Source organism: Convolutriloba macropyga, chromosome 12 (genome assembly GCF_964194025.1).
Source record: "Convolutriloba macropyga chromosome 12, txConMacr16.3, whole genome shotgun sequence".
Classification (NCBI taxonomy): domain Eukaryota; kingdom Metazoa; phylum Xenacoelomorpha; order Acoela; family Convolutidae; genus Convolutriloba; species Convolutriloba macropyga.
In genome coordinates this window covers 32,876,016-32,892,768 of record NC_134479.1, presented here as the reverse complement: position 1 = coordinate 32,892,768, position 16,753 = coordinate 32,876,016, and the positions used below count along the sequence as shown (strand labels likewise).

At 39.1% G+C, this 16,753-nt stretch overlaps 1 protein-coding gene across 1 annotated transcript; it reads left to right on the top strand.

Moving 5' to 3' along the window:
• The first annotated feature begins 6 nt into the window (after positions 1 to 6).
• On the top strand, positions 7 to 15,807 carry LOC142350690 (sodium/calcium exchanger 2-like). The gene is made up of 5 exons (XM_075402619.1): positions 7 to 41; positions 4,490 to 4,609; positions 5,718 to 6,017; positions 13,729 to 13,842; positions 15,420 to 15,807. The coding sequence occupies exons 2-5, from the start codon at positions 4,507 to 4,509 to the stop codon at positions 15,614 to 15,616; spliced, it is 714 nt and encodes a 237-aa protein (XP_075258734.1). The 5' UTR covers positions 7 to 41; positions 4,490 to 4,506; the 3' UTR covers positions 15,617 to 15,807.
• The last annotated feature ends 946 nt before the right edge of the window (positions 15,808 to 16,753 follow it).

The window sequence follows — 16,753 nt, the reverse complement described above, 5'->3', positions numbered from 1 at the left end:
CGGCAGATGCAATCATTGTCAAGTTAACATCACTTCTGTGGGTGAGTAAATCCCAGGTTTAGACAATTATTATAAGCCGCGTCAGCAATTCCAGGCGGCTTTTATAGCGCTCCTAATTTTTTACAATTCAAAGAATTTGAATTGTTTTGGGGCGCTGTCTTTTTTACGACTCGAAGAGGAGTATTGGAGAAGTCCTTTTTTTAAATCAATTTTATTGGAGTGATTTTTGAAGCGGGAAATGAAACGCGTGAATAAATTTGGAGTGATTTTGGTGCTGAACAAAAGTGAAGAGCGGAGCGAAAAGAGAGGGGGTTTTGTTCATACTGCTGTTTTTGAGAGAGCGAGAAATTGATGTGTAAAAAAATTTTCTCTAAGCGAGCGAATTTTTTTTGTTCACGTGCGGCTTTTAGAAGCAGTTTTTTGCAACTTTTGACGGTTATGAGGTTTGATTATGATATTGTATTAGTTTTAGGCTTGTTTTGATAGGAATTGAAGGTTTCAAGTTGTTAATTTGAGTTTAATGCTAATTTGGAGTTTTTTGATCAGTTTTGCTGATTTATAGACGAAATTTAATGATTTTTTGCCTGTTTTCATTTTTGTTTTAATGCTTTAGGTGGGATTTGAAAAAAAGCTTGTTAATTAAAGAATACACCGAAACCAATTGACTAAAGTTTTCTTGGTAAAAATCATTTTTTTAAATGATAAGTAACAGAAAAATTGAGAAATTTTACAACATTTCTCTTATTTTTTTTGCAGTTTTTCTTTTTTTTTCAATCTTAGACAAGTTTCTTAACCTATTTTGACTTTCCCATTGTTTTGCGAGCTTTTCATTGCTTTAATTGCAAAGGAACTTTTTTCGGCTTTATGTTTCCTTGTCTTATTAAAAACAACTCATTAACTTTTTCCTGTTTTTTTCTTCAATTTGTTTTGAAATGCCGTTTCTATTCTTCTTAAATTTTTTATTGTATTTGTGGAGGTTCAGGGTTCAGAAAAGTTGTTCTAGTTGTTTAGTCATAAATATGGGCAATTTTCTCCTTCGAGTCGTTTCCGGAATTCTTCCGGCTATGTTTTTTTAAGATCTGTTCACACATTTTCATAATTTTTGAAGTCAAATTGGAGTAGTGATTTTGGTCACGCCGAAACAGGAAGTAGAGCAAAAAAACGAGTGGTTTTGCGGCGTGAATTTTTTTCGCTCTAAATTTAAAGTAGAGTGAGAAAACTGTTTGAATAAAAATTCGGTTTCTCGCTAGTTGTTTTTTGTTCACATGCGGCAATTTCACTTTGATTTTTACTGTTTTTTCAATTTTTTGGATCGGTTTTATTCTAAATTGTTTTCCCAATCCGTTCATAGTCCGTTCTAGGTCTATCTTTCTGTTTAGTCAATGAAAATTCTTTGAATTGTACGTCAGAACTTGTCCTGCTATGTTTTTTACTTCGTCTAACAGATTTTTTTCGTCTTACCCTGGCTTCTTGGAATTGACTTTTTCAATGACTTCAGTGACTTCTACTGCTTTGAAGTTAAAATTTGTGTTAGTGACGTCATTTCTGCTTTTAGTTTAATTGCGTGTCTTACCTCACTCAAAAACATGACTTCTGAACTCACTTATGGAACTTTGAATTTTATGAACAGTTACTAATTAAAGCCAAAATTATATGCCCTAATTCCTGAGCAATAGAGACTTGAGTTTTCATATCAAATATTAATTTTGAAAAAGCTCCTTTAGGACTTTTTCCTTGTAGAGCAAATGTGTCTCAAAAAATGACAGTCCGAATATAACCCAAAAAGTCTAGTGGTCTATTAAAAAGCTGGTGGTCGATCTGTCAATCTTATTTCTTTAGTGGTTTCAATTCATGGCAGGCCACAAGCGTCCATCGCGGCTATTTTCAAGCAATCTGACGGCTATGTTGGAAAAAGGCGAGAATTCTAGTGAAGTTATAACTGAAATTCGACAATTCTTTGCAGTCATACCAGCATCGTAAATGATGTCATAGAAATCATAGCTTAATTTATGGACGATCATTCTATGATTTATTATGTATGATTCTCTATGGTAACCTAAAAACATAAATTCAATTCCGCGAAAACTTTTGCCGCAATTCTACCTATTTGATAGATTCGGCATCGACGTTTAATGACACGCCAATTTACCCTTAAGGGAAACTTAATTTTTGAAAATTTGTAACTATTTCAGGGCTGAAACATTTTCAAAATTCAGACAGATTACATCACCAGCTACACAATGTTTTCTCACATTTTGTCTAATTTTGTAAATTGACGAAACATAATATTGTTTTTTTTTTTTCGCACGCAAGGATTCAAATAGTAGATTTTATGGATGAAATTTAGTTCACTTAACTTTGATCTACTTTATACATGACATGCTTTACACGCCTTAGATGACCATGTCAGATTACTGAGATTTTTTTAAAAAATCTATATACGTTCTAGGGCTTTACATGACAACCACAAAGCAATACAAATGATCAATACAAAAGATTTATGATCTTTTATGATTGTAAAAATTATAAAAATTATTGCACATGATATTGTGTGATTACCAGGAACTTTGAATGAAGATCACCTAGATCTGAGGAAGTCGAGAAAAAATTATTCTCTTCGTTTATAAAAAATTTTTTTTGACCTAATTTTTTTTCAAAAATGGTTCAAACAAGTTATTTTGCTAGTGAACAATATCGTTTCAAGAAACTTCTTTTCAAGCAAAAGAAAAATTAAATGTTGCCTGACTATATGGAGATTGCAGTTCTGCAATCCATATTTTTTTTTCCCAGGCAAAAATCTATCTGTAAATTGGCAATGCTCTAAGGAAACATCAAAATGTTGTCTTTTGCACATTTTAGTTTAATAAATGCTATCAAACACAGGCTTTTCTTTAGCTGAATCAAGTTTGTTCATGACTTGAATTTTGAACCCTTTTCCGAACTGTTACCGCTGTTTTTAAACGTTGACTTCTGTTTTCGAACACTGGACTTTGACAGCAGCTTAGTTTGTAATATATGGTAAACAGGAACTGTTGTTAATATTTAAGCTTAAAAATTTATTTTGAGAAAATTTTGACCCATATAAGTCCCGACTACCTATCTAAACTACAGACTAATATTTCAACAATCAAGCCCCCTGCCTACCCTGTCTATCAAAACCGGGATAAAATGCTGACGCCCGGAGGGCATATAGGGTTCTTTGATATTTTCGCCATACTATACTCTAAGCATGTGATTCTTCACCAAAACTGTTTTGGAGACATAAAGGTGCGAAGGGCGTTTCATACAGTTTGACCCCCCTCACCTTTCGCTGCCATTATCCAGTCAGTTGAGAGCAATTCGCCCGATGTTAGTCGGTTATGTTAATTTTGGCTGCTTTTTAGCTTTTTGAAAATTGGCTTCTTCAAATTATGTGATTACTTCTTCTCATTCTAATTGTACGAAAACAAATCAGCTGTGCATTATTTTTTACTAGGCTGGTTCAAAAAAATTATTCAAAATTAATATTGTTGATATCCTAGTTTGCGACGGTTTGGAACAAATTTCCTAACTGATTTTGAACAGTTTTTTGTCCAATTTGTTTTCTGCAGGCAAATTTGTTAGGCATATGATGCCTAATAGTTAATCCTTTTGCCAAAATTTTTTTTCTCAAATTTTTAAAGCACATATGGCTTTAATTTTGGCTTTGTGATAAAATGATTATAAAAATAGTTTTCGTATTCTCAATGGCTTGACTCTTTGTCGATAGGTGCCAGTATGTTTATCATTTTCACTAACCAGCAAAAAATTTGAAATTTATATAAAATGATTGCGTTTCCGAATGTTTTTGTTGGTAATAACTTTAATCATTTGCTGGGTTCTATATTTTAGTATACATTTTTGTGTCCTATTGTGTCTTACTAGTCATGAAAAACCGCCCTGAAATTGTAAGAAATTTTTTGAATCATCATTTTCTACTGGCATGGTTTGTATCAACAAGAGAAGTTGTGGCATGGCATGCTCTAAACGTAGGAAACCATCGTCATGTTGGCACTAAAACAAAAACATTAGCGATATTGTCCGTACAAACATTTTAGATAAGTGTAAACAATGCAATCAAATAAAACGATGATATTTTACCCGCAACAAATTCAAATGTATCACTCTAGAAAATTTTTCCAAAAGGGATGAAAACTTATAGAACTCTTTCTCTAATTCGTTGGCAAATTCAGTTTTACCAAAACGGTTTTTGGTTTAAATTTTTAAATGTGGAGAACATCACTGAACATTGAAAATCTGTCCATTAATTCACACAAACTTAGTTTTGACGTGGTCGAAAGAAAATGAAATTATAGCGACGTTTTCTTAATATTTTTTCGTCTTAAAAGCGAACATACTTGTTGTTTTACTATATTTGAAATGGAACATACCGACAACTTTCGTACGTTTCAAGCGACAAACTGGAGTAAGCTAGGAGATATCAAGATTTTGAAAGTGAGTTTGATTGTAGGTCACAGCGAGGATTCGATGGATATGCTGTTGAGTGCGAGTGATGACGGACCAAATGGCAGCTACGTGACCCAGTTCAAACAGATATTTGACATCAGAGGGGGCGGAGATGAGGACTTGGGTTTGTTATTAATACTATTGGACCCTACCCCGGCAAATGTTTTCCAGATTTTGCCCTATTACCAGACCAAACTCTACACTTTGTTCTATTATTTTAACAACAGTCCAGTCTTTGCCTATATCAAACTTTAGCGAGACCTATGACCATAATTAATTGTTCTCAAGCGAGTTTTGTACCAATTATAATAGTCTTTCTGGTATTTTTATATGCAATTTTTTTTGTACTACCGACAGCTAGCTACTGACGAAGCGTGATAGCCGGGAGGTAAGGTGTGTGATTCACACGCCAATGATTGAGAGTTCAATCTCCTGCCTCCGTGAATCTGTCTGTGTGAGGATGAGCTCTTACCATAGCTTCAGGTTGACCATAGCCTGACCAAGGTTGGCTGCTATGATGGTACCACGTGAAAGTTTCAGACACAAAAAAAAGTGGCTATAGTCACCAAAAAAGAGCAATGCTGCCCATTAAAAGGTCGGTCTGAAATGTGGGGAATAAAGAAAAAGGGCAGCTGAGAACAGGCTACTGTAGGCCTAATTCTGTTCCGCTGCGATTACGCAGGAACTATAATTATTAATTATTATTATTATTAAGCCAAGTGCTCGCCAGTCGCTTTAGAGCATTTCGCCGGACGCCCCCCCCCCCCCCGTTAAGCTAAGCTATTGATGATTTTTACTTATCCAACCTGTTAATTGGGAAATGGCTGGAAGACCTCAGTATTAGTATTGTTGTTCAAATACATTTAGTTTTAACTTAAGAAATTGTCAATATCACTGTTTTATTCTACCAAAAAGATTCAGTGAGCAGCTTCGCTCCGTATTTTAGTGTCCCTCAACCAACCATGTCATACTCTATATAGTATTTTGTCCATTTATATTTAAAAAAATTGCATAGTACAAACCTCAAAAAAGGGCGCTTTTTACCTTAGCTTATGCAAATGTATTCGATCATTACGAAATTGCCAGGATTGTGAGATATTCGCGGTATAAAGTAATAATCAAACAATTAACTTAATTATAAATTTTTTGAAAAATAACAAATAAAAAATTAACAATTTTCTAGAATATAACTAAATGTTTATATGCAAAAGTAAGGGTTCTTTCTGTTTCAGAAGAACCGCTATCTTGCTGGGACATTTTGGCCTTCATTATCCTTTTGCCCTTCAAAATTGCATTCTCAATCGTGCCCCCGCCCGGGCTGTGGGGCGGCTACCCCTGCTTCGTGGCGGCCATCTGTGTAATTGGCCTAATGACCGCTATCATCGGAGACTTGGCCTCGTTTTTTGGGTGCACAGTTGGTCTGAAAGATTCGGTTACTGCGATTACAATCGTGGCACTCGGAACCAGTCTGCCCGACACTTTTGCGAGCAGAGTTGCGGCCCAGAATGACAGATTCGCCGACTCATCACTCGGTAAGTTGGGGAGGGGGGATCTAGTTTAAGGGAGAACTGATACAACAATTGTGAAAATTTTAAAATTTAGTTCAAACTTTTCAGAATTTAGCTCAAATCTTAAAGATTTTAATTGGCGAAAAAGTGATGGTTTATTCTTAAAGCTGACAAAATCAGACTTTCGAAGTTTCAATTTATCTTGCAAATCGATATAAAGCAACGTATTAGCACTGTAACGATCATATCCATAATGACAACGTATAGGGATTATAACGTATTAAGATTACGGCGAACTTATAAACAAGTGGATTTTTAGACGGCAAATTTTGATGCTCTTTTGGCCGGTAATTTGTCTGATAACGAATCAGTTCAATGCCAGTCACCATTTTGTACCAATTCATCCAAAAACCCAAAAATTATTGAGACGAATCATGTCTTATTTGAGAGGTCTTATGATAAGATTTACTTGAAATTATGTTATTTGCACTTTTTCCGAGCTTTGTACGTAAATTGGAACGATTTCTATGCGTACTTAATTACTCGAATCTGATTGGTTAATATTCATTCGCTTTAAATCTATTTACTTGTTTACATCCTCTGGCCCAGAAGAAGATGTTGGGAGAATGGGTACCAATTTTACAAACGGGCGAACGAGTGATCCGGAGGACGTGCGCAAACCGGCGGAGCGTGCGACGCTGTCGGAACCGCAACGGCGTACAGTGATCCGAGCAGTAGGGTAGTAACCCCTTGGGTTGGTCTCTTGAACTACCCAAACCAAATCACCGGTCTTAAGGTGATGCTCGGCAGGCGTCTGCCACTTGGAACGTCGGTTCAGCGCCTGTAAGTACTCTTTGATCCAACGTGACCAAATAGTGTTAACATACGACTGTGCGCGGGCGTAACGTTTACGATGATCGAACTCGTCTACGCCAACGATTGACGGCATTGCTGTTGCTTGGTTACCGAGTAAGAAATGATTAGGTGTTATTGCGCCTAGGTCGGACGGGTTGGCGCTTACGGACGTTAACGGACGCGAATTAAGTGCGTGTTCGGCGAGACAAAAAGTAGTGTTCAAAACTTTGTCCGTGAGACGACGAGTACCAAGGATGGTGTAAAGTATTTGCATAAAACTGCGTACCAGCCTCTCCCAGATGCCACCTTGGTGTGCCGCTGGGCGGATTGAACCTCCACTTAATACCTTTGTGGGCAAGTTCGACGGCGATGTTGATGGCGTTCCACTTTTCGATAATCTCGCGTAGTTTTTTTTCCGAGCCAAAAAAGTTAGTGTCATTGTCTGACCAAAAAATGGCAGGTGTACCCCGACGGGAGACAAACCAGTCCACTCCCATTACACACGAACTGGAGTCCATGGACGGAACTCTTTCAACATGAACGGCACGAGTAGTTTAGCATGTGAATAGGAAACCCCACCTCTTCTCGGTAGTCCTACGTACAGTAACGTACAACGGGCCGAAGTAGTCGACCCCGGTGTTCGTGAAAGAAAGAGACTGGTATGCGAGTCTTTCTACTGGGAGGTCAGCCATGATTGGTTGGATAGTGGCAGCTTGGAAATTTCTGCACGTGACGCAGTTGGATTTAATTGAACGCAGTGAGGACCGTTATTTGAGGATGGTATAACGTTCTTGTACTTTAGCTGGCAGGTAGTCAATACCCTGAGGATGATGTTTAACGTGGTTGTGCCTAAGGAACAACTTCACAAATGCATGGCATGAGTCGAGAACGATAGAATATTTTACATCAAAGTCAACTTCGACCAACCGCTTGATGCGGCCGGACGATCGGATTAGACGATTTGGCTCAATAATGGGAGAAAACGGAGCAATGCGGCTACTCCCTTTAACGGGTTTGTTTTCGAGGAGATCTCTTCTCTCTGCATTGAATGACTCTCCTTGGACAAGATACTTGAGATGACGCTCGGCTTCGTCAAGCTCTGTAGGGTCTATGATGCTACCATCGGCATTACGGTATTGTTCATGAGAAGGCAACAAGCGGAGCGCTTACGCTGTTGTCCGTAGCAACTTCTGATAAGAACTGTACTTATCGAAGGGAATTAGTTGCGGGGGCGGTTTTTTAGTGGACTTGGTTACGGATGCGGCTAATGATGTATTGGTTTCGTCAGTTTTCTTAGTTACTATACAAAGTTTGATGATATTAACTACTTCGATGCTTGGTTCGAACGGGAATTCCTTGGTTCTTAAGAAATCTGGACCCCTCCAGTGGTTCAATTCGTCAACGCTAGTGTGTTCTAAACTCTCGCATACGCGGTTTACAACAAATATTGGCTGCTTACTTATGGAGTTGAGCCACTGCAAGACAGTAGTACAGTCAGTCCACATATAAACTTTGTTAACATGCACAGTAACGGTTCGACAGATGTCTTGTTTCAACCGAGCAGCCAGTAAAGCAGCTTGCTGCTCTAGCTTTGGAATTGTCATCCCTTTCATAGGTGCTACGCGAACTTTGCCTAGGACAAATGCAAGCTCTGTTTTTGGCCCACTAGAAGTGTTTACTTGTGCTCGGAGAAATGCAACAGCGCTGAAGACCTCTCGGGAACTATCGCCAAACATGTGTAGTTCCAGGTATTCAAATTTTCCCGAAATGTTGCTCCTCGATATAGTGATTTCTGCAAGCTTGGCTAGTTCTACACTTCATTCGAGGAATTTTTAACAGTCTCTTTCGATAATTCTTCATACCAATGCTGCCCGCTGACACGCCAGATGTCTTTTAGTAACAATTCGGCACCAACGATAAATGATGCCACTAGGCCGATGGGATCAAATACGTCAGACACTAGGCTCAATACCAAGCGTTGTGTTAAAGCCTTAGTTACTGTACTGGAGATACCCCGACTCACAGCTACAGTATCATTGTTGTAACCCCATTTCAACCCAAGCACATGCGAAGATTCCTCCTTAGATGATGCAATTACCTTTGTTTCGGTGGACTGAGGTGACCCATCAATTCGATCAGCCAGATTTAAGATTTAGTACATTGCTTACATACTTAGTAAGCTTGAACCCACCTAAATGGAGAAGATGCACAAATTCCTTCGATCTATTGAAAGCCCTCTCAGGCGGTTCCACTGAATCCAAGTAATCGTCCATGTAGAAGTTTTCTAGGATGGCTTTGGTTGCTTCCGGGTACTGACTAATATTGTCTCGGACCGTGCGTTGCAATGCATAGTTAGCGCGTGTAGGCGAGTCTTTAGCCCCGAATATATGGGGCGTGTATTGATACACTACAACATTTGTTGTGGGTCCTCTCTCCACAAAAAACGCACTGATGGCTGGCCACAGTCAGGGAAACACACTTGGAGGAACATACCCTCGATATCTGCGGACACGGCGAATTGATGTTGACTGAACCTAAGTAGTACATGGATTAGATTTTGGAGCAGGTCGGGGCTAGTGAGCAAAGATTTATTCAAAGGTGTACCGTGGAACTTTGCTGCACCATTTAATACCCTACGCACTTTCCCCGGTTCGTTCGGGTTGATTACGGGATGATGTGGTAGGTACCACTCTTTATCCGACCGCTGCTCGACCTTGTGAGCGTCAGGGACTGTAATCAAATAAACTTTTTCCAAGTCTTCACGGATGGTATTAGCATAATTTTCGTTCAAGGTTGTGTCTCTCGAGAGCCGCTTTTCGAAAGACTTGAGCTGTATCAGTGACGAAAAATAGTTATTCGGGAGCTGGATGTTGTCATCAGCCCATAACATACCGACGTCGTATCTTTTGCCGTTATAAAAAGTTGTTGTTCCAAGTATTTCCTGCGCGCGAGCATCCGCTGCGGATCATCGTGGGTCAACCTGCTTGTACGCGCCGCAGAATTCCATATCATACCAGGACTTAACCTGACAAGCTAATTCATAATCCTGTTCGACATTGGCTTTGAAACACGTAGAGACTAAACTTGAACTTGACGGAAGTGAGCCGCTTAAAACCCAACCTAGAGGCAAGCGAACAGCGAACGGTGAGCACTTTTCGTCGGCTGCAAAGTACTCTAACGGGCGGATGGCATGGTAGACATCCTGTCCAAGTATCATCTCAATGTTCCCATAGCTATACTTAACTGGATCTAGGACGGCTAGATGTGGTTAAGTTTCTTGCATTGACTTAACGTCAATGATGTTGGAACCTATGTTTGATATTTCACTCACATAGGGACGCACAGTGAATGCTTCGAAGTCTTGATCTTTATGAGGTGTCACATCAATTGAACCACCTTTGTGTTGATGAGTTCTTCCGTGTTTATTCCCTTGACGGTCAGTTTTAATGCGGTACCCTGCAAACCGAGCCAATCTGCGAGACTATCGGACACCCAAGAGTTACTGCTAGCGGTATCGCATAAAACCAACCCCGTAGTACTAGACCCAGAAAAGTTAGTAAGTTTCAGTTCCGTGACCTGAAGGAGGCCTTTGACATCCGTCACGGAAGACAAAGTGGTTGTTTTGCTTGGCTGCTGTTGCCCAGTAGATGCCCTACTAGTACCTGCGTTCGACTTCGAAGTATTGATGTTGTTGTTTGTTGAGAGTTTAGCTGGAAAAACCCTTTCAGCTCGGTGAAGTAATCTGTTATGGGAGCTGTTGCAACCATCTTTCCTACACTTACGGGGACTTGGGCATTGTCTAAAGATGTGTTTATCACATAAACAAGAGAAACAGAGCTTTGCTTCCGCCACAGCCTTGGCTCTCTGCGTGGGGGTCTTTTCCTTAAAGACACGGCATTCCCACAGCCGGTGGCTGTTTTTGCGTACAATACAACTAGAGATTGATGTTGACGGAGAACTCTGTTGCGGCTTAAGATTACTCTTGTGTTGCGTATTTGCACCAAATGCCTTCGAAGCAACTTTTGATCTGGTTACTAAGTTGTGGGTATCCTCAGTCCTTGCTTTAGTTGCGTGTTCTTCATTAAATCGTGCGCTCCGGCCTTCTCCTTTAACCAGTCGTTGAAATCTAAAAAATAGGTTTCTCACATGGCTTTTTTGACCGTGAAAAGTGACCACAACTCCTTCATATTGGGTGGAAGCTTCTGTACGGCGGTGTTGAGAGGCGCAGCACTCTTTAAATCTGAAGCGTATCAGAGCGATTTAAATACCCCGACAAGACTTGAAATACACACCGAGTAGGTAATGATGCTCTCGCTATTGTGCATTTTCAATGGTGGAAAGCTGTCGAGTTTGTCCAAATGGGGACTTACGACCGCCTGTAGTTGGCCAAATTTACGTTTTAAGGTCTTCAGTGCGTCTTTGTACATTGCGCCACGGTAGGCGATGTCAGCTATAGCTGTTTAAGCTTTACCTATTACGAGGGTCTTATGGTATGTCAATTTTACATCATCAGTTAAGGACTGAGAGTCAATTGCGCTTTTAAGTTGACCATACCATTCTTGCCACTGTAGGGGGTCCGCATTGTATTGGGACAACTTCCATTCGGGTAGCGGATCATTCCTCTTGCTAGTTAAGGCGTCAGTGAATGCCTTAATCAAGCTTGCATTTTCAGATGCTGGAGCTGGAGGCGTGGTATGCGGTGGGCCAGACCAGCACAATGGTATCGGAGCAGTATGCCTGTATGTTGGATGTATAACTGGCGTGACAAAAGGTGGCGCGATGTTAGTAGTTGTACTAAAGGAGTTAACCGGGATGCTACAGTTTGCTGCGTGGTTGCTATTAGGATTTTGTTGTGCATTCAATTGCAAGATGAGATGGCTGATGACGGAGTCAGCTGTTCTTGGGAGTAGGTTCGTTTGAACGTTGTTGAAGACGGTTGCATTATTATTCGCCTGGTTTACGTTTGGGGGGTTATTCTGAGGAAAACTCCCCAGGTTTAGATCAAGGTTACAGTTCAAGGGAGTTTTGGTGCGGCACGGCACAGTACAAGGCGGGCTTGAGGCGATTGGACAATGTTTTGCCGTGGAATGTTTGGGACGGGTAGGTAGGTTGTTGTGTTCGCTGGAATGAGCGACGGAATCACGGGAGGCTGAGGATTAAATAATTGTTGAGGAGGGATTACGGGTGGAGGGTTCACGAGTGGGTTTAGTGGTGGAGGGGCATAAGGCGGGGAATGGGCAAAAGGGCCATGTGTTTGGTGTGGAATGTTACTTTGAGGTCAATGCTGTTGTTGCGGAACATGAAGCATCGACATATGTAATTGACCAGGTACACTGGAAGTTTTCGGACCCAAGAACTGATTTACCTGTGGTTTTGTTGAAAAATCAGGTACAAAAATGGATTTCGTTGGTGTCATAACGGGTGTCGGTGGCCGAGGAGGTTGCACTTATCAGACCAAATAATGGCCGATATAAACTCTGATAAAAGAATCAGTAGTTCGGACGATTCAATTCATTTCATGTATGAGCTCCAAAACGTACAAATCAACGTTTTATCAGCATAAATAAAGCAACGTGTAAGCTCATCGATGATAGCAACAAGTGGTTTTTTAGAGGGCAATTTTTGATGCTCTTTTGGCCGGTATTTTGTCTGATAACGAATCAGTTCAATGCCAGTCAGCATTTTGTATCAATGCATCCAAAAACCCGAAAATTTTTGAGACGAATCATGACTTATTTGATAGGTCTTATGATTAGATTGACTTGAAATAATGTTATTTGCACTTTTTCCGAGCTTTGTACGTAAATTGGAACGATTTCTATGCGTGTTTAAATACTCGAATCTGATTGGTTAATATTCTCTCGCTGTAAATCTATTTACTTGTTTACAATTCTGAAGTTTGACAGTGTGCAGGAAACATTTTGTAGATGATAAAAAGTTAGAATGACGTATCCAAATTTTCGCACGTACAGCCCATGAAATCATTTGCAAACACTTAGAAAGTTACAAGAAAAGAAGAGAGCTTTATTTCGCATGCCAGATTCTTAATCGTATTGAATCTTGTTCAGTTTTTCGTCAATAGGAGGTTTGTAAGTGGTTTGAAATGTGTCTTGCTAATGTGAGAGCACTATTAGACGAATTTGATCCGTTTTCAAGCGTATCATCGTGGAGGTGAAGAAAAAAGAAGAGTTTCTTTGTACAAATAATATCAATTACATGTTCTGATTCGAATTGCAAGATTGGTTTAAATTTATTGCTCATCAGAGCAGTTGAGATTCTTGTAATCATCTTTTAAGATTATCTTTGAATTGAATTCACTTGGAACACTATGCTTTAACTTTTTGCTAAACAAAATTTGAAAGACATATGCTTCAGATTCAGAAGCTTCTTTAACCAATTTTAGTCATGCCGTTTTTCTAAAAACTTCATTGTGGAAATAACATTCAAAAAATTCAGCGCAAAAACCTTACATAATAATGCGCTGAAATGTGCTGAAATGCGCTGAAACTTTGCAAGAAATGCACTGAAAATTCAGCGCATTTCTTGCAAAGTTTCAGCGCCTTTCAGCACATTTCAGCGCAATATTATGTAAGGTTTTTGCGCTGAATTTTTTTGAAAAATCAGCGCATTTCAGCGCATTTCTTACATAATTTTCGGAAAATTTCTCGACCCGGGATTGAAAAACAAGCTGATGTAATAAATTATTAAAGAGGCGCAATAAATAACTAATGTTTAAGTTGTTCACTCTCATATAAGTTATTAAATTATAGTTCGAATTTCGAGGAAAATATAAAGCATTCTTCTTATAATGTATTCGAAGTGTTGTTGGTTTCGAATTGTTGAATAAATATGGCTAGAATGGGACTTTGACGCTTCACAGGTAACATCACGGGCAGCAATGCAGTCAATGTCTTTCTGGGAGTCGGAGTGGCGTGGCTGACAGCCGCACTCTACAACAGAATCAAACGTGACAAAGATTTTGAAGTCGAAGAAGGCAGGATTTTCACATCCACATAAGCAACCAAATGTGAAAATCTCAAATTTGGAGTTGAAATCGCAAATCAATTGCGGCGGGAAATTTGTCACACAAATTAATTACTAAGATAAATATTATTAGCCAAAAAACTGCTTAACTTTTTCTCAGGTGGGTTTCAAAACCAATATGTAAACTGAAAAATAGCGAGATATACTTTGATACGTACACCTAAAGAATATTTAAAAAGCAACGCAAACATCAAATAGTACATTATTGATGACGAGAATGTTTCAAAAACAACATAAAGATTTAGTTAAACAGAATGATGAGATCAAATCAGTTTTTTAGTAACAAGTCATTGACCTTGCAGCTTTCTTAACAACGTTTACACGGTTTGTGTAGTTTTCATAAAAGTTTCTGCTGACATCGACGTCAATGTCGTTCCGAATTTCCGATACTCTTTGTTCTAAATTTTCCCAAAGAACTGTTTGTTCTTGTTAGTCTTGCTTCAGACTGTCTAGATTATCAAATGGATACAAATTTTGACTATATAACGGACAATCCAGTACTTTGATCTCCTTTGGAATTGCTGGCAATACTTGATTTTTTGCACACGAATATTAACCTTCAAATTGCCCTCAAGCGAAGTTTGTGACAATGATGATAGTCCTGATGGTCTTTTTATGCGATTTTTTTGCTTGACCGATACTTTTTGTCTGACCCATTTGACTTTTCGTCCTCAAAAACGGGATAAGCAGGTAGCACCCAGCGGGCAATAAGTTCTATTAGAGCCTTTCAGCTCACTAGTCTCCAAGTTTGCGATTCACAGAAACTATTTTGGAGACTTATAATTATGGTATGAATGGCGATTCTTAGAGGTTGACCCCACCCCCCTCCCGCACATCAGCCCCCTTCCTCGCTTCACCCCCAACCCCAATCCTCACCCTTGCATTTCTTTCAGGCATTAAGGACCCCGAGCAGCCAAAGACCCCCCCCCACCCCCACTGCTGCCCCCAAAAATCCCCCCGGCGCACCCAAACCTCAGCTATGCTCACCTCACGCCCCTTCAAATAAGCTAAAGCTAGCTTCACTAAACCGTGGCTAGCTACTGACGAAGTTAATCGCTCGGTGGTCGTTCGAGAGCAATTCGCCCGACGTTAGTCGGTTATGTTTAGACATTGAGGTCTTGAAAGAAGATGCTATTTTTTGTAATGTTTTAGGTCTTCTTGTTAAACTAGATCGTTTTGCTTGTTTTTATGTCTAATAAGCAGTTTCCGTTAATCTGATTGCTTTGCACACAGAAAATATCTGGTTTATAATTTGAAAACTCCACTCGTTTTTTCACGCCTCAGCGCAAATCAAAGCTAATGAGCACAAATAACGTTAAAGAGCTCACATTTTTCTGTGCGTATTTTTTGGTACCTTTATGTTGGTTTTATCCAGAGGAATTTACTCTCTTATGGGTTGTTTTTTGGTTCGAATTTATTCTGCAACAAATGACAAATTTATTCTCCCAAACATACAGGCTCCGTTTTCTCAGTAAATAAAAATTTGATTATTTTAATACAAATGTGAAAACCCTCTCCACTTCAAAGGCGACCTGGGTTTGTCAGTAGCGGTATTTTTGATCCTGGCCTGCGTCGGATTCGCTGTTCTGATTGGTCGACGAGTGATGTACAAAGCCGAGTTAGGTGGACCCGAGGTTCCAAAACTGGTATCGGTTGTCGTGCTTGTCGGATTGTGGGTAACATACATCACAGTTTCGACAATGAACTCCTATTGCCTATTTTGAGTTAAAATGATGTACATTAAATTGTCGAGCTGACGAATTTCATAAACTTTACCAATTGTGTGTAAAATTTTTATTTTTCTATTTTAGATATATGTTATACATGCTTCCCACCAAACCCATTGCCTACTAAAAAATTGCTATATCAAAGTTAATTTTTCTGGGTTATCTTGCCAAGATCTTGCTTCTTTATATCCCTGCAAAGATAGTGCTCGTAGAAATCTTGCAAGCTCGTAGTTATATTGCAATTTGTCATGTTAAGATCTTGGCAAGATGTTTCATGTTTTATTTTGTTCCTTATCAAAATGTATCAAGTTTTGGTTTCTGGAAAACATATTCGGGTTTCCTGAAAATTTTCAAAAAATTTTTCTCTCCCCATGATGCGAGACATAACATAGAGCTGAGTAAAGTTTCCAATGCAAGCAAATTCAGGGAAACTTTGGGAAGCAAACATTTACTATTTATTTCCAAGAACTGTTTCTTTTCCCCCTACCACTTTTCACAATGACTGTTTTCTAGAATTGCCAATAAAAAGGTACGTATAATGGCAAACATTTTTTTGAGATTGACTGGCGGGCTGAAAAATTGACTTTTTGAAACGCCATTAAGTTTAGAGATTTGAAATCATAACGAAATAACGTCAAATTTAGCGCCGGTTTCACCCTCTCTCACTCTCAACTTTTTATGCGATCATTTGCAATTTCCCAAATTTATTGACTCTCACTTTTGTTACAGAAAAATATCAAAAGGCATTCGTAATAACTTAATTGATTTAAGGCAATATGATAGAAACAGTTCTTAGTTAATCATGATTTTGTATCAACTTCAAAGCATATAAAAGTGTGCAGTTTCAATTCATATTCCAACCCTAACAGATTTATGTCAATGTGCACTTAACCAATTTTAACAAAATCCACCTTTTGTAAAAATTAGTCTTCAATTAAACAAGCTCCACGAGTTAATTTTTTGAAAATTTTTTCTCTGTAAATAGTGAGCATAAGTGCGCTCGGAAACTACGAAGAGAGCAGTTGTCACTTTTTTTTCTATTCTTAACTAACCGAGCATGTCCACCATTTAATATCACCACGCGTTTATAATAGCCGCACAGCGATAGCTGGGGCTATTATTGGCCTTCTTTTG